This window comes from Rhagoletis pomonella, unplaced genomic scaffold, assembly GCF_013731165.1.
Source record: "Rhagoletis pomonella isolate Grant_MI unplaced genomic scaffold, Rhpom_1.0 Rhpom_scaffold_00008, whole genome shotgun sequence".
NCBI lineage: Eukaryota > Metazoa > Arthropoda > Insecta > Diptera > Tephritidae > Rhagoletis > Rhagoletis pomonella.
Genome location: NW_023458562.1, coordinates 26927952 through 26947411, shown reverse-complemented (window position 1 = coordinate 26947411; position 19460 = coordinate 26927952). Strand labels below are relative to the sequence as shown.

General features: G+C 36.9%; 1 protein-coding gene across 1 annotated transcript in view; it reads left to right on the top strand.

Moving 5' to 3' along the window:
* Nucleotides 1-19460, top strand: part of LOC118745242 — an 88465-nt gene that overhangs the window by 26654 nt on the left and 42351 nt on the right. The window contains exons 4-5 of the mRNA XM_036478769.1: nt 17257-17319; nt 17390-19458. Coding sequence (XP_036334662.1) covers nt 17257-17319; nt 17390-19458 — 2132 coding nt within the window. The remainder of the gene's footprint in view (nt 1-17256; nt 17320-17389; nt 19459-19460) is intronic.

The following is a 19460-nucleotide window of genomic DNA, read 5'->3' as shown; positions in this document are numbered from 1 at the left end:
AAACCTGTTTGTCGGCGCGTTTCACATATTTTCGTGTTAGGTAAATGCGAAAAAACCGAAGACCTTTCAAGCAATAGTTTAGCAATGACATTTTTTTTCTAAATGGGAACAGTTTAAAATTTGCCAGAAAACGGTGAAATCATTTAAAAGCACATTCAAACCTGGAAGTTTTACCAAAGTGTAAATTCGATGTAGTGTGAACAGTTTTTTTCCTATTAAATCAGCTTAAAATAGTGTTACATATGCGCCGTGCTCTAGAATAGATCTAAACCAATATTTTACGATAATGAGCACAGTTCTTGTCTGAATGAGAATAGTTTATAATCGAAATAAAATAGAAAAAAATAGAAAAAACTGGTATTTTTGCGCTGGATATCAATGTAATATTTACTTGACAAAAAAACATTTTATTTATGGGAACAGTATATCTACAAGTGTTTGCTTCCCAAAGCTCCTAAGCTTATTCCTTTGCTTTTTAGATAAATTAATTTTTAGGGAGTATCCTCGCTAGTTTTTCTACTCTGAAAAATTCCCTCACCAAAATATTTAATGGGGCTTCTTTCTCTACTCAAACCATTTCTACTGAATGGAAACCATTTAAGGCTTCATTACGCCGAACAGTTAAGTGAAATAAATCACAAGATAGCAACAGGCAATCGTATAGAAGACAACAAAAAGTAGATAGCAGATAGCGAAATAGCACTACCAATACTCAAGCAACATTCAATAATGACAGTCAATGAAGCTAGTGCCAAGAAGCTTTCCAATTACTCTTTCTACTTGCAGTGACAATAATGTTAGCTATACACCAAAAGGACTCGAAGCAACTGAGGAACAGTGTGTTGCCAGTAGAGTTAAAGGGGGTAGTGGGAGTATAAGAAAAAATTGATAGACAATTTGCCATTTTAATTGTCGCAATTTTTCAGTGCAGCGAATACACACGCTAACACATATGGTAATACATATTTACGTATGTACGTATGTATTTAAGTGCATATGCAGTTTGTGAGTGTAGACAGCAACCAACCATACGAGTGCACAAGTACCAATTTCCAATGACAACTCGCCTCATTTGCTCACACATCGTCCGCCTCGTATGCCCTGTACGCTGCATTACCCCCGATTGTCGAAATAATATCAATTTCACTTGATTTTGGGCATTTTAGCTTGAATTGGGACTTGAAGCAGCAGAGGTCACATGATGACGGCGACCGTACACAGCGCAAATCACACATGTATGTATGTATGCTGATGGTAAGCGAGCGTGAGTGTCTATGGGTATGTGTATTTTGTCCCATTCACTTAAGTATGCCCATTAATTGCGCCGGAACACAGAGACAACTGCTGCTCAAATTTACTCTATGCTTTCCTCTTCTGCCTCATAGCCTTCACTTCTTCATTTTCATTCCTACATAGCAATTCCTATAGCTATTGCTTTTGGTTTTGTTTTTGTACATGAACAATTGAAATTGTGTAATTGCTGTCAATTTGACATTTCGTTACATTTCGCTTCGATACGCTTCGTTTCGTTTTCTAGTTTGTTGTAGAAAAGTTCTAATTGCCTGTGACACACAGCATCATTTGACCAAGTGTGTTTATTTCTCCCTACGTTTTCACTCTTGCTTCTAGCTTTTCTGTGGGTGCTTTTCATTTGAAGCAGATTGCACTTACACAACACATGTATGTAAACATATTTACTTACGTGCTTGCCTACAACACCTTGGCCCTGTCACTCTAGGCACTCGGACAAACAGTTCTCTGTGTGGACTACTTTTATGCCGTCCTTTCGTTATCTCTGTTTCTTGCAAAAAAAACTAGTCATTAATTGCTGCTGTCAATAAATTCGAGCCTTTCGTTTCCACTTTTTCAAATTTGTTGCTTGCTGGTGCTCAATTCTTTGAGTATGTTTTATGTAGAGTATGCCTTTATTTGTTAGGACTACATATTTGAACCTATCCCATACATGGAAATTATAAAATAGACATTTTAAAAAATACATTTGGTCATTATTAATCAATGGCTTAAGTTCTCCAACGGAGTTTCTCCTGCTTTCAAGGTAATTATACTCGTAAATTGCAAGGATCTCCTCTTTTAAATAAACCCAACACAAATCGAGCGGTCAGGTTTACGCAGAGTTACTCCTGTTCTCATGTTTTGCTAAAAACAGTTTTGGTAAGCATAAAATACTGTATCCTGTATCCTTGTTAGAAACCGTTATGAGTCCCAGTCGGGTCTTTTACTCAGTATTTCTCGTCTTGTGATAAATAATTAGTTAATCCTCTCCTTCTCTGGCAAAGTGGTGGACGGTGGTGCACTCAGAACATAATTTTTGAATTACCAAATGAGGTCCTCATGGTATATGACGTAGACAACTAAGTCATTTGAATAACAATAAGCATTGAGTTCATTGACGTTTTAGTCTTCCAGAAGCCAGCACAAATTAATGGCAAAGAGCTTTGAGGACAGCCACAGCCTTGACCTCTTATAGTGGTAACGAAAACCCCGGCTGGAATTGTGTACGAGCATACAAGCATTCGCACATGCGCCACAGACCAGCTTTCTCTGCCCACAACACTACTTTACGGGAAAAAAATGGCCTGGGAAAGGCACAACCTACTACACCATTTCATGGATCCATATGGCTACCAGGTCCAATTATACTAACACTTAAACACTTAAACTTCTAGTGCGAAGAGAGACGAAATGCCTTGACGACCTACAACATGACCTTTTTTTCTCTGTGTTCCGAGCTATAAAATAATGGAAGGAAACAAACAGACAGACATGCCTGCCTGGAAGACTATACATGTTCTTACAAATACATATCTACACTCGATGTCACCATAGAACTTAACTGAACTGAATCTCCAAAAGGGAGTTAGATAGTAATTAGGGTTGTTGTAGGGATTGAGGGGCCACCATAGATATTCTAGTTCCAGTGCATATATCAACAAATGTCGCTCAAGTAACCCTTTAGTGAGAACGAAATTTTTACTAATTTTCACTCTGTGGGTATTTGTGATTTCTAAAATGCTCATCAAAGGACTATTGCAAAATGTTATGTCAAAGAAAGTATGCCATCGTTCATGCGCTCTTGGTACGTTAAGCGTTCTAATACTGCCATACCCTCAAGCTTATTAAATTGTAGGGCTCCAAAAATATTGTAAGTTTATTCTGGATCCCGCAAGCGCATAGCATAAAAAATGTTCCAATTTATTCCTTCTTACCATCTCTTCCTACATACGCTGAGAGCAACTTCCATTTTAACTGATTTTAGTTCTGCAATCCTTCGGGACAGCAAATAGAAGGAATCGCTTTTATTTTGCTTCGTTTGGTTTGTACATGACTCTAAAAATATTGCAGGTGCCTGAAACACTCTATGTTCTCATTTCCTGCCTTATATGGTTTTCTTCCTCGAGTGCCCGGGTACTCAGTAGATATGCAGACACCTGCATGCGGCTAGCCCTTGTATAGCTTATCTGCTTCTTGTGATGCGTTTAGAACTAATTTTGTATCAGATGATTTCCTTTATTGCACTTGGTTATTGTTATTTATGTGAAAGTTAACGATGGAGTTACTTTCCTCAAAGCAACAACTTCTACTTGGACTCCTCCCAACTTGGCTCAATTCGTGCTGTTTTTGGCTATTTTTCATGGCAGCTCAATTGTTTGACAAATGTCGAGTTCCACGCAGTTTGACGCCATTTCTGCTCGATTCTTCGGTAGTGGTTCAGAATTTCTTTTCTCAGTTCGAGCGTGGATCTTGTAGTCCGTTCTGGCTGTATTTCTTTTTCTAGCTCTCTAGCTGCAAATCGAAGCTGTTTGTGTAAATTCGCCTGTTGCCATCAGTCTCCCAGCGTACTTGGCTGCAAGGATCTCCATAGAAAGGCCGATGTGCGACATTCTGAGTATATTTTCTAGCGTAACTTTTGGAGGAGGTTCAAACGCTTAGAGAAAACCTTATAAAATGGAGAGAGTCACACATCTCAGCAGAATTGTTAAAAGTATCATTTGAGTTGAAATAAGAAATATATATTGCAGAGTAAATATTTTTAAAGAGTTAATCCAGTTTCATTTATTTATAGCGAACTTTTTGATTATATTTTAAGTGTGAGCGGTTATGTTTGATGTAATGTGAACAATTAGTATAATATGAACTGTGATTGTAAGTTAATGACACTTTTTTGCAGGTTAAAAGCAGTTGTTATACTAAGAACACTTTTTTCATTTAGTGTGAACAGTTATTATGTATTAGGAAAATCATTAAAGAGCCGCATTTAGGAAAACTTTTACTATTTCAGCTATTTTCATGACTAGGTTAGGAACAGTTTTTATTGATAGGAAAGAGTTGCAAATTTCTGCAATCAGAACAGTTCTAATTAATTTGCGGTTATTTTTATATGCAATTAGCAGGTTTAAGTAAATGGGACTAGTTTTTTTTTTCATTGAGAACAGTTATTAATAGATTTCTCAAACCACTAAAATGCCAAATTTACCATAGTTTTTTTTTCAATTTAATCTCTTTTGCAGCTAATTAACCCATTTCCACAAATTTTGCTTCCTCCTTTTACTTCGCCCAAAAGGGAACCAGAAATCAAAATTTAATTAAGAGCATATCATTGCGGTTCAACTAGCCTTAGCTGGCAAAATATGTAACAAATTAATTGTTTCGCTAGTAATTAACAATAAAATCAACCAATTACATACCACCAAATACACATAATAAATCAGCTAAGGGGGATTCAAGTAGCATTAAAGAGTAGCAACAGGAAATCCAAAAGTAATATTTATGCCTGAAAGTCTAGCGCTTAATGAGTGTGTCACTATTGATTTTAATTAAATCTTTAGTATTTTGCAGCAGAGTATTTAAGTCAGTTAAGGCTATTGAAGTGACATAGTAAGTAGCTTGAATACTCAAATCAAAATCAAAATTAAAAACAAAAAGTTGAATAACTCAGTAAATTGAATAATAAAGCCACTACTTACACTTTTGGCCATGATCGTACGCAGTCAAAAGCGTAATCTGGTTACAAAGAAGCACCAAAATGTTAACGAGAGTGCATGCAGTTATAGATACTCGCATACGCCTTGGAAGTGTGTGTGCTGTTGGACAACTTTATGTAAAATCAGGCGCAAAGCAACAAAATCCTGTCTTCCAGCTAGAAAGTGAGAGTGAACGAAATATTGATTGCATGATGCAATGGTCAAACGCCTTGATTGAAGTATGCATTGAATGAATGCCCGAATGACTGAGCGTGTAGTGAGTAGTGGAATGGTGCATGACTGACTGAAGTGTGTGTGTGCGGTGGGCGTGAATGAGCGAGTGAGGTGCAAGAGGTGGATCGCAGTTGTGGCTACAAAGCCCAAAAAAAAACCAAACCTGAAAAAGCCTCTTGAGACCTGAATTGTTGTCGACTATTTAGTTAGCTGGTGTGCATATGGCCAAGACTTTGTGTTATGCAGTTTTTTGTGCCTATTTTCATCTTTTGTTGTTGTCGTTTTGCTACAACTGTGCTTCACAAGGAAAAATGTTATGAGCATTTTTCACCACTGTGTTGCATGCAACAAAACACAAGTGACGCGAAAAACCGTTGCACAGTTGAATTAGTGGCGCGCAAGCGTGCAGATCGCAAGGCTGTAAAGGCTAAAAAAAAAATAATAATAAAGCAAGGCTAAGGAAGATCAAAGAAAAACGAAAGTAAAGCAAATTCCGAAGCGAAATTGCAATTATTTTGAAATATTCAAAGTGTTGTGATATCAGTGGAAAAAAATTAAAAAAAAGCTGGTAGAAAAACATGCTAAACTTATAAATTAGTAAAAAGCTTTGCTTCGAGTTCAAAATGAAAAAAAATTCAATAACCCAAAATATAAGAATATAAGGATATGGAAACCCAACTGTTAAAAATAAAATTTTTTTAAATATTTAATTGCCGAAAATTTTAAAGAAACTGCATTACGATTATTTCACAACCTAAAACAAAACAAAAATACTTAAAAAACTTTTAAACTTAAGACCAAACAAATTTAAAAAAATTTGGCATTTAAATATTAATTTTCATAAAATGGAAACCGAAATAAATAGAAAAATGTTTAAACAATTTTAAAACTCAAAACAAAAATTAATAACTTTGCCGGCACCACATCTTAAACAGTACAGCATATTTTTTTTTAGTTTAAAATAAAAAATAAAAATTTTAAATTTCAAATTTTGTTAACCTAAAAATATTAGAATTTTTGAGTTTTTTATATTTTTTAAATAAATTGTTGTTCCTTAATGTAACTTGAAATTTTTTCATTATTTAACTAAATTATAATTTGTAAGAGTGATATTTAAAAAAAAAAAGAATTTCAAATTTATAAATTTCTGAAGCAAGCAAAAATTTTTCCCACTTTTTTAAAAAATTATACATTCTTTGAATCGGCTATTTAAGCCATCAAATATTACTGCCGACAAGACAGATAAAATGTATAAAATTTTGTTTTAATAAAAATTTTTTTTTTTGTTATTTTTTGGCCTTACAATAATTTATATTCAACAATTTATTGAGTTTTTAATGATAAGTGATTGTGGTAAACAAGAATAGTTTACAAATGTCAGCTGTTATAACTGCCTTTTCCGAAACACCACTTCTCCTCCTCAGACTTCTTCATCGAGTTCACTGTTATTCGAACCAGCGACTCCAGGTTATAGAGCCAATAATTTACCCATTGAACTAAGTTCGCCATATAAACTGTAAAAGTAGAAAAAGCAAGTTTACATGGCGAACTTAGCTTACTTTGTTGGTCACTGGCTCTGTTTTAATTAAAATTTAAACAAATAAATGTATTAAAAAATTTTTTAACCTAAAAATTATAGACATTTTCTTCTGAAACAATTTTTTTTATGAAATCTAAAATTTTTTAAATTTTTTCATGAATAAAATTTTTTTAAATAAAGTTTTTTATTAAGAGCAGAGAACTTTTTTCATAAATGATTTTTTTTTAATTAAACCTAAAATTTATAGAAAATTTTTTCATTCAAAATTTTTTCTTTATTCAACTACAATGTTAAAGGTTTATCATTTGATTTTTCCTTATAAAAATCTACAAAACAGCAAACAACTACAAAAAGTTGTAAAATTAATAAATTTATTTAACTGGACTTAACGCAAAATAAAAAAAAAATAAAATAAAAAATATCCAAAAAACCAAGCATTTCTATTTAGGAAACAACCAACGTTTTTAATAAAAAAAGAATCGGTTAAAAATTCTTATTTATCAAAATTATGAAACGAGAAAAAATTTTTACAATAACTTTATTTTTTATTTTTTCTAATCGATAAACTGCTTAAAATTTTTTTATATAGCGGCAACTAGTTCTTTTTCCAAAATTTTGCATTATTTATTCCAATCAGCCAGTGTCTCGTCAAAACTCGTTGTCACCTCATAAACCTAAAAATCCTTCTGGAAAGCCTTCGTTTCACCTACGCACAGAGTTTCCTCACAAATGCCGCTCTGATTCATTCAAATCTTTCTTCATCATTCATATTTAGTAAAAAATGCAATGCAACACGATTTCTTGTTATAAAAATTTTAATTTGTGCAACTTAAAACCCGTTAAAAATATTTATAAGGTGCCCATCTGCATTCACGTCAGTGGTTGTTTTTATATTGTGTTTTTTTTTTTTTGCTAATCGTTTGCGTGCAGTGACTTTGAACTTGTCCCGTGCAGCCATTGCACAGTGCGAACATAGTACATAACTCGTGCGTATAACAACAAAAGCAACAACATTAACAAATATAAGCATAGTTGTTAAACGACAAATGAAAAAAGGAAATAGTTGAGCAAACAGTCAAATCATATAAAAGTAAATTAACATAACGTGAAGCCGAAGTAATAACCATCTTTGACTTGACTGCAACTGGCGTGCGCCCTCGTCTACTTCGTCTGCTGCGCCTTCATTAAATTCGCAACGCACCTAATTGCAGTGCAAACTGCTGAGGCCATAGGTGAATTTGCAGTAAAACGAATACAAAATGTTAATGGTGACCACCAAGTTGATGGCGCTAGTCGCCGCTTTCATCACCTTGGCAATGGTAAGTGTAAAGGGAAGTGCACATATTTAAGAAATGTGCAATTAATTTTAAGCTAGGAAAACAATACATTTTTTGAAGCCATATGACTCAAAATAAAACCAAAAAATATACCTAACACATTTTATATACATATATAGTGTGTGTATATGTATATCTAGTGCCATTTTCCTACTAGTGAGTTAACTCAGGTTCGGTCGTTTTTCAATTTAAAAATCGAAGCTTAACCTCACTGTCATCTAGAAAGTAACTAAGAAAGTGTCCAGCGTTTCCTGCGTGAATGGCAAATTTTAGGTACAAAGCAAAACTGGCGGGAGCTACCACAAACGAAGTAGTAAAATTCATCGGAGAATCCAGGTTATTATCCAAATATTATAATAAAAAAAAATAAAATTATTTGAGCGCATTCACTCTGGAAGACCCACTTTTTAAGATATGAGCAATGAGCAATAATTAAAGAATGGAGCTATTAGTCTAGGTTAGGCTAGAGTGGTTGCCCCAGTTAAAGCGATACACTTGGACAAATAGGCGAAGGTCCTTTGTGGTACCACGGCAAACTGAACGGAGACAATTTATTTAGTCGGCGATTCGCTGCGAGCCGAAAATCGAATAAGGCTGATTACGATGCTTGGGACTCAGCGTTAGTTAAGATGTACGAGCCAAGTTGGACATTCTAAAAGAAAGGCTGGACATTCCATAAGAAACTTCTAAGATGATTCCACCTCATTTTCCTCTTGATAGCTGATACAAAATGGATGAGTTGCGAGTTCTAGTCTTATCGCATGAGTACCAATCGCACAATGGCCAGCCTGTCAGAAGCCCCAATTACAAGCGAGAGTTGAGGTTTTGCAAGTGGAAGGAGCTTCTATGACCGCCCTCGGTCCACCCAGGCCAGAAGGATCTGGCAAATGCGCATGTTCTAGTGTTAGCCCAACGCTCGCTCAGCTTACACGAGGCCCAAACGTCCAAGAGTGGTCCGCAGGAGGACTTGGCAGTTCATCAGCCACGCAGTTTCCCGCCAAGTCACTGTGACCCGGCAACCAAAACCACCCTTTTTAGAAAGTTCTCCGACGCGATTGATAGAGAGCCAACTATTACAACTTCAACGAATTATTTCATTAGCCGCTTGAGAAGTACCAGTACTTGATGAACGATCAAAATTATATGTGAATAAGATGCTAAAGCAATCAACGTTGCATACTTGTGGGCTGCATACTACTTTCCAATCTAGCAGGAAAGCTGATGGGCTACGGGGTAGAGTAAATAACAAAGTTTCGAAGAGCTTATGATGAAATTATGAGGGCAATTTAAAGGAAGGTTTTGGTGTTTAGACTTCACAAATGATCTTTAGGCCTCACGAGTAGTCGAATTTTAGTTTTCACAGTACTTTGAGGCTTAAACTGCGTGGAAATATTTTGCTTTTCCAGAAATCAGAAACGCTAAATCTCTGGTGAACTTTAGCTGGGCAAAATATTTTTAATTTTAAGAAAGTTCTGGTTCTACAAAATTATTGAAACCGGTTCCCTAGTGACTCATGAATGATTTGTTAGCCTTTCTTGTGGATCAATTAAAAATATAATGTTTAGGCTTAAACGAATAGTATGAATAGTGCGACGGGTATAAAAGGTGAAATTAATTCATGAAGGCCTAAGCATTATTCATTTTATTTATTTTTTAATAAAAAACTATGAAAAAATGTTAATAAATAGAAAAGCGATTCACCTAAGATTTTTTAATTTCACTTTATCGCTTCCCAGTTCATAAAAGCATAAACTTCGCCCCAACTCTATAAAAGAAGTACGCCTTACCACTTGCTGCCAATGTTAATTACAATGAACAGTCTGCAGTATAGAGTGTTAAGTGTCGTCTCTAGCGCAAGCTACCATCCACCTGTTGTTGGCATTTTTGTTTTCTTTTTTTCATTGTCATTGTAAAATTTTCACACTCTGCTGCCACATTTTGTCTGTAATTTGCAAATGCAAAAATGCATCAACAACAACAACGAGGGCGTTAATAAAAAAATGCATAGATTTTTATCACTCAACGCCTTATTAACTTCCAACAACAAACACTTCAATTCACTTAGTTGACTTGACTTTGCAGTGCTTACATTTCTCCGTACCGCTACACCGCGCAAGCGACCATGGTGTGCGACTCATTTATGCAGTCATTCATTTGATCATTCATACATTCATTTCGTGTAAATATATTTGCCACTTTATTTGTTTACATTTACATTTTCTTCATTTTTCTGCATTTCTTTTTTCAAAAGCTTCTTTTGTTGTTGTTTCAATTTGCATACGCTTGCCGCGCTGTTGCATCTTCGTTGTTTTTTAAGCATTTTTTTTTATTTTTTATTGTTTTTCCTTTGCGGAAATTGAAACTTCTTCACTAACTTGCTACTGAAATTTTATTTACTATGAGTGGGGATTTTTTTGTAAAATATTTCCTTATTATTTTTTCCGCTGATTTACTTTATATTGTGTTTTTTTTACAGCTTTAATAAAATATGAACTTTTTTATTTTGTTTAATTTTTTCATGCTTTTTTGCTTATATTTTTTCTTTCATTTTCATAATTTTATTGTCTCATCTATCCGAAATTTTTTATTTCGTTTTAGCTCTCTTACACATTTCGTAAAAATATGTTGCGCCTAAAATTAATGTTGCATGGCACACAATTGTCCATTCGCAACAGCATTTTCGTCGGCAATTGCCACTTACAATTGGCATAATAAATCATTACTAATAGCATTCACAGTAACAGCTCTCACATGCATACATACATACATACATACATACTCAAATATATGAAGTTGTATTTTTGTTAATATCTTTTTTTTAAAGCAACTAAAAATCGCGTGAATACAAAATTTTTTCATTTAACTTTTTCATATACATACATACAAACTTTCGGCAGTCTAAATTTTCCTGCAAATAATTTGTTGACAAAAGCCTTTTAATTTCGAAACATTGCACTGACAGTTGGACACTTAATTTGCCTAATGAATAAAGCGAGAAGCAACTTGGTTGCTTATTAAAATTTTACAAGTTTTTTTATTAACGATTAATTACCGTTGACTCCAAAACCTCTGGTTTATCTTAGTTGCATTTTCTCAAAATTTCTTTGCGAACATTTTTTAGGTTTTACCTCAGCCGTTTTTGACTTTTGCGGCAACAAGTATTTCACAATGATTAGATTCCATTACATTAGATTTAGAGGAAGGCGCAGGTAACCTCTATTCAGCTACAAGTCTTCTTTGATCCACGTATTGCTAAGAAACCTCGCGAGGTGCTTTGGCTAAGTGCCATTTAGGTCGTATGCTTCTAGGTGCGGTGATCCTAGAAAACGCAGTATGGTCCTAATGAGGGATACACAGTGGAGCATAGTGTGCTCTGCTCTTTCTTGTTCATCTTTTTATAACCTACACTGATCAGAGTTAACAACTCAATATTTGACAAGTGTTTCATTGTCTTAGAGTGGCCAGTAAAAAAAAAAAACCTTACTTCATTCCTACGGAGGTGAAGGAGTTCTTCGGTTCTCCTTGTTCATATATCCGAAATGAAGGACTTAGCCTGCCTGTTCCTTCCGTATTTGTGCAGCAATGTTGTGCTTCATTCTTCATCCAGATATAGTAGTTTCGAGCTCCACGGCGGGGCGTGTAGGCCTCAGTATGACGCCGTTTTCGACTCGTTTACTGTAATTTTGCCCGGTAATGGAACCAATTTGTTTCTCTTATAAAGCACTGGGAATTGCAAATTTTTGTCGAGACACAAAGTCTGATAGACAATCAAAAAAGTATTTTTGGAAGAAAAAACCTCGCCTGAGTGTTGATAAGGCCGTTCAGTGCCATATTTTTCCACCAAGAAGTGCTGTGGCCCAAAGTTATTCTGAGTAAAGGACTCTTCAAATAACTAAAGGCGCCGGAACTTATTTTAATGAGTCTGGCCTAAATTTGACGAGGGGCTTTGGTCATAAATTCCATTTTTGTGCCTCGAAATACAGTATTTAAGCTGTAAGCGGTATGCTTGCGGGCAAAGCTCTTTTAAGCAGAGAGAGCTTTTACTCTGCATGCGCGTATTCAAAATGTATAAAAAGCTTGAAAGAGCTTTGCCCTAAGGCAAGACGGTGCCCATCAACGCTCTAAGGAGATCATTACCGAATTCTCTCCCACGGTGAAAGCTTTCTTAAAGCTTTCTATAGATTTTATATTCACTCGCACAGAGTGGAAGCTCTCTTAAACGTACTAGCATGTCTAAAAACCGTTTGATTTTCGGTGAAACACGGAATTTCGTCGGACTGCCTGCCTACATAACAGCGGTAAAGAGTGCCCTCAGATTCGGAAATATATTGACTATTAGTTGCAATTGCAGTTTTTTGACATCGTCTGGAAACAACAGCGGGTAAACACCATTACTTGGTGCTATAGTGTATGCCACATTTTTTTATTTACTTTTTCTTTGTATAAATCATTTCCTTTATTTAAAAATTTTGGCATATTTTTATTACTTTTTGCGCAATTACATAGCTTACTTTTTTATTTTTCGCGTTTTGCGCTTCTCTCACTGTAACTGTGTTCATTATGAAGCAGGCAAGCACAGCACATCCGTATGAGTAAATTTTATTTAAAGTACATTCATAGGTGCCTTTTTACCAGTGGTGCAGAATTTTATTTTCCTAGCAATTATTGTTGCAAAAATTTACAGAATTTTGGGGAAAGTAGAAATAGCACGCGCAAAACAAACAAAAAGTATACTTTTTCACTACAGAAGTATCTAAAAAAATATCAAAGAGAATTCAAAGAGAAATTCAAAAAAAATTCTGTAAATTGGCAAAGAAAGTGTTGCCAAAACTTTGCAGGCGTAAATTCACCAATGCAGCGGTGTAGAAACATATTTTTGATTACTAGTCGTAATACTAAAGTTAAACAAGTATGCATATGCCCATAATAACTTCAATTTGCACAATACTCGTAGCAAGGTGTTTTAGAAGTCAATGGTGGTCATGGGAATGGCAAACGCAACAGAAAAAGCCACATGTATAAATACATACATGTTTCATATGCATGTATAGTGCCAGTTAACTAAAAGAAAACGCCAAGGCCAAAGGATACTGGACCAAAAACTTCGCTAATTGTTTGGCAACGCACTTTTTTTTCTTATATGTACGAGTACATATGTATGTATGTTCCTTATATACTAAACTATCCGATTCGCTGATTGTATGAAATTTCAGCCGAAAACATAACAAATTTAAATAAGTTGAATTTAACTTCTTAAACAGGTGGCAACCCTCTTCGAAATATTTTATAACTATAACTTTCTTAGGACCAGGTTTTTTCAGTGTACGGCTGTGGGTTAAACTTATTTTAAACACTCCAGCTGGCTGGTTTAAGTTAAGATTAGCCAACAAAAGTCAGCCATCTGTTCACTTTGAACGCAGTTTACGTGATGGAATTTGACTCTTTAAAGAGGTGGCAACCCTACAAAACGTAGTTTAAAAATTAAGCCTTTTCAAAACGATCAAAACCTTGACACCCTTCTATGTATTAATAAATAATTTACATATTAAAAAATTTCAATTGATATTAGTCAGGTGGTAACCTTCTTCACACACTTCAAAAAAGTTTCAAATGATCAAATTACATAAAGATTGCTGAGCACTCTTTCCTTTGGCATCCACATTTGAATATGTCTTATAACTTCTGTACCTATATTTTATTTAAATTCAATTTGGTAACCCTCCTATATGTAGCTTAGAAACGAAACCTTTTTAAGACCATTTCGATTAATACCCATATTGTACTAACTAATTTTAGTTGCGAAATAATTTTAGTTTCACTTTTAAAAGAGTTGGCAACCCTCATCAAAATATTTTCAAACTAGAAACTCTCCTAACCTTCTTTCGTCTTTGATACTCAAACCTGAATACATATTTCAATTACCTATTTCCCTTTTGTTCAAATTTATTTCGATTTTTTAAACAGGTGGTAGCCCTTCTGCATTTCAAGTGCCTTTGAAAGGCTGAAGTTCTTATGCTCACTAAATTGTTGAGGCACCAATGCTCCTGCAAGTCTCATTTTCAATTAGTATGGCCAGAGGTGGTTTACCTGTGATGATTCCCAATGCTTTCGTTGGGTATGTGCGCATGGGTTCAGGGTTATTCCTAAATTCATCTATTCGCCTCTTACGATAACCTAAAACTCTCGGAGTGGGTTAAACCAAGTTAGCTTTCCTTCTTTCCATGTAAGGGAAGATGGTGGACTTTAGTTGGTTTATTTACAGACCTTTTTCAGAGCACCATTTCTCAGTCAGTTTAGAGGCAATCCTGTCTTTATTTCAGACCAACGCGTAGCTTATCCCTTAAATTCGTTGCCTGTTAAGCTGTCCAGGGACTCGTGGTTATTCGTCTTAAAGCCTTGTACCAGGGTACCAAACAGGAAAAAATTCACCCAAAATGGTACATTTTGACTAAAATGACATGGCCAGCATAGCCATTGTCGATGATCTGAAAGATGACTTGCTCTCTGTATCTAGCTTGCGTTCGCTGCAATGAGATGGTGCATATTTATATTAATTGTTTCCACTTTCTCTCAAAAACCTTCTCAAGTTAAAGATAATATAATATAATTGGTAAGAATGACTCGCCCACGTGCACTCGTGGCCAAGTTGAGAAAGCAGCTGACCTTCTACAAACCATAAGTTTTACAGATGAAAATTCCATCATCTACTTCAATTGTGGCGCTGGAATTTCCGAAATCTCGCGAAGTTATATTGGACGGTGAGTTTCCTACCTGTGATTCAACGGTAAAAGGAAATTAAAACAAGAAAGACGTGGCCGTGCCGGTTTGGCACTGGCGAGACCAACGAAGATACAACTATTGATGTTGGAATTTCGATAACCGGTGTTGGTGCTACCTACTACCGTATCGTAAATATTTATATTATTTTTCAAACAATTTGTATTGAATTTTAATACAAAATCACTTTTCAATAATTTTATTCGCCTATTTGTAAAACATGCGGAATTTTTTAATTAACAGTCGCAGTTGCATAACACCGCATGGTCAATTACATTGGCCAATAAAAGACTAACTGCAAGTTAATGACATTCAACTGGTCAAGCTCGATTTGGCCTGCACCGGCCACCGCCACAAAAAAAAAAAATAAAAAAAAAACTAAAACAAAATGACGTAAAACCCGCTATCAAAATGCCTACAAACAGAAACACATTCATTCATATGAGTATTCGTACATCGCTTTTGCTGTCAGCAGGGGCTCGCACTTCCAGTCTGCTTCATTGACGCTTTCGTGTGCGCAACCAGTTTTGCTGCAATTCATGACAGTTGAAAGTTTGTGCAGCCTTAGCCCCGACGCTAGCAAAGGCTTCAAATTTTTTTGCTCAATACCTGGTTGTAGGTTCTCAAGTGCCGCCGCAAGCTTCCTTTCTGTCTTCCCGCTGTTCATTGGCTTCTCTGTATGGCCTATCTTTGTGTGTGATTATCTAGCTCTTTAAGTGTTTACACATTTCTGATTGATATACTGTGCTTATTGACAGCAGCGGTTTGAACTCATGAAAGTGAAAGTATCTTGGTGGCAAAAGACGCGCTGAATATGCCCAAATTGATGGTGTGGCGCCTAAATCGGCTTGATTGCGAATTTTTAATGCATTTTCGATTTTATTACTTCTTCGCGTAAATTTATTACGTACATATTGCAAATTGAATTCGATTCATGATTAATTAAAATTTTCTGGGCTGAATAGAGATTTAGTCAGCTGAATATGAATTTTAAGAGCTGAATAGGAGGCTTAGGGAACACCTCTTATTGGGACAGCTTTAAATTTCCTTTAATTAGTAAAATTTAAATTATTAGGCGCTCAATTTGACGGAACTTGAACTTTTATGTTTTTAGAAGCAAAAAACAATTTTTAAAGCCCTCAAGAGATTGCGCTTAGTAATGGAAAGGTGCTGAATGAATATATTATTCAATAAAATGTTAATATTACTCAGGCTGAATTACCATTTGGGCAAACAACATGACGGAAGTACGCTAGTGCAAAGCATTATAAATGTTAAACAAACTTTTAGTTTTTAGAAAACTGCTGAAATAATATCATTTACACAGTTAAAAGTATGAAATATTGAAAATTTGCGCGTTGAATTAAACTCATAAAGAGATCAATGAAGTTTTTGATTCAAATTTTGAATTTAATTATGCTGCTGACAAACATACCAAGCATTTTACAATTTGCCAACTGAATGAAAAAGAGTCCTACATATGCGATACTGGAGATCGGAATTTTAATGATAAATATTAATGTGTTCGGCGATTTAAGACGTTAAATTAACGTCGTAATTAACTTATTCCTTATTTAAAGGCGCTGAATTAACATCATGCAATTAGTTTGTGTAATATTATTATATTCAAATCACTAAGATAGCGCCTTGTTCAACATTTCATGCGCTGAATTGCATTAAGGTATTGCTAAATTTGAATTTCCGCCAAAAAACTTGCCAAATAGTATGAGTAAAATTATAAAATTGCAATATTTCCTGCGCTGAATTGCTTTATACTCCAGCTGAATTGTACTCTCTACCAAAAATAAGTTAAATACAGTACGTGAGATTTTAAAAATTTCATGTTATGTAATACAAATTTAAAATTTCATGCGCTGAATTGCTTTAAACTCTAGCTGAATTTTATTTTCCATCAAAAATATGTCAAATATTGTACGTGAGATTTATAAGTTTAATGCTATGTAATAAAATTGCAGCTTTTGATGCGCTGAATTCGATTCAGCAGTAGTTGAATTGTGTTTTCCATCAAAGGAACATGTCAAATATTATACGCAACATCATAGAAATACGATATATAATATCTTCTCAGCTGAATAGTAAGCTTAGTCAGCTGAATTATGTTTTTATTCAAGATGTCAGTAAATGCTTAAAGCATAAACAAACGGCAGCGATCCGTATCAACTCGGGAACTAACTGCAGTTGATCCAGATTAAGTCCGAGATAAACGCTGCCGTCTGTTTAAGCTTTTACAAAAAGTAACAAAAATATTATGCTGACATTGCGAAGAACCCTAAGGCTATTTTTAGAATGGGAACTGAAAATATTTATCTCTGGTAAATAACGGAACTCATCATAATAATTGTTTCTCTTCTTTTCCTGCTTACAGCTAACGTCCTGTGTCGCGCATGAGCTTACAACGCCCGACTTGGAAGCTTTTGCTAACTATGAGGTGAGTACTTTAATTACAAAAAACATTGCAGGTGTTAAAAGTCTTTACGCCTCTCCCTCTACTCCCACAGGACATGCGTCGCTACATAGCCTCGCGTAGTCAGCGTTCCATGCGTGTCATTGATAACCCCACACATGACAGCTATATTATGGCTTACAATGAGCATCACGAGCTCGCGGGACGTGAGCGTCAAAGACGGGCAGCGACAAATGCTCATAAGATACCTAAATTGCCGAGTGAGCCGCAGTTGGTTAAATTTGAAATTAGCGACGCAATCGAGCCCAGCGCCGAAGTGAAGGAGCTGATAAGGCAACATCGCAGCCGCGAAGAGAAAGAGACGAATGCAACGAGTACGAATATGTCTACTAAAAGCGGCAAAGTTAAATCCACCACAACAACTGAAGCGACGACAATCGAGGTGATTACTGGTAGAACCAAGTCCAAAGCCACCACTGTGGTACCGAAAAGACCCACACGTGGCACTCGCGTAAAAATTACGCGCAGCAAACGTCTCAAACGCGCTGCCACTACCAAAGCAGTGCCCGATAAACGGCGATTTGATTTTCAAGTAAAGCTAATACCCTTCGATATCTCCGATGCACGTGAGCCCGACGAACAAACAAAAGCGCTTATACGACACATGCGCACGCTGGAGTTACAAAAAGTACTTAATAGTGTTTCCACTAGCACTGCAGCGCCAGCAGCAATACGCGTCTACCGCAATGCCCCCGCGACGATTGCTACCCAACCGCTACGCGCACCAGTGCCCATCTTCAATCCGAGCAAATACTACCGGCCGAAGACGGGTAAATTTTTCATGAAGCGCAAGGGTAAACGCGTGAAGCGCTCGACGCCACAGATGATACGCTTCGAGTTGGAGGATGCACGCGAGCCAGACACCGCTACATTGGAGCAGCTGCGATTTGCAAGGCAAAGCCACGCGCAGACAAAAAACAAACCCGCTAATGACGGGGAAGATAATATTACAGTTATTAACAAACGTGAGGCGCGCATGGATACCAAGTCGGCGCCGCCGGTAGAGTCGCCTGTTAAGGAAGAGGTTGACGAGGGTGAGTCTGACTTGAATGCTGGCGAAAGCAAGCGGCTGTACGTGTACAAGGAAGTGCCTGTTGTCAAGGCGAAAAAATCAATTGGCTCGCTGCCCGTGGAAGTACAGAAGATCATAACAAATCTGATGAAGGATCATGGCGCCAGTGGGGGTGGTCCTGGTGGCGCTAAGGCCTACGTGAAATACATACCATCGCATATGGTTGACTATCGCCAGCTTAAATCCCTCTACGGCGCGAAACTCGCCTTGCCGCCAACCTACAGCGTCGGTGGTGCGGGTAAACTCTCGCCCGCCTCATACATGAAGTACATGCCGCCGCATCAGAAGGGCGAACAGCTGCAAGTGCAGATTCATCCGGTACCAGTTGTGGAAAAGATACGATATATATATACGCCAGTAGCGAGCGTACCCGCAGGACATGGTTATGGAGGTGGTGGAGGCGGGCATGCAGCTGAAGAACACGCTGCAGCACAGGCAGCCGCTGCACATGCCGTGCAGGCGGCCTATGCCGGCCACAATGTCCACGCAGTCGCTGAGGCGCAGGCTGCACAGGTCGCACATGCAGTGAAGGTAGCTCAGCACGCCGCTGAAGCTTATGGGGCAAAGGCGGGTGGTGAAGATGAGGACGCTGGTCATGAAGGTGACGCGATAGAGCACCCAATAGTGGTGCATGAGGGTGGTGGTGCAGCTCAACAGCATGTGGCTCCAGTAGAGGTACACCACACCTACGCCGCCGAAGAAGAGGAGCCTGTGGCAGTAGCTATAAAAGCAGTGCACTTCAAACCCTCGAAGCCGGATCCGTTGCTAAATGAAAACAAACTCTCAGAGGCGGCCGCAGTCGAAGCAGGTGAACACGGCGGCTATGGCGGGTATGGCGGCGGTACATCTGAGCACGAGAGCGAAGGCCACATCCAGGCTGGTCAGCAACCCGCTGAACAATACAAATACCAAGTGGTAGCCGCGCAGCCGCAAAAGGAAGCTGAACCACCACTTATTAAAATCGAGTACCATGGCCCAGCGGATGCTATAAAACAGAACTTCAAAGAGTTACCCGAATTCAAGCAACTCTCCA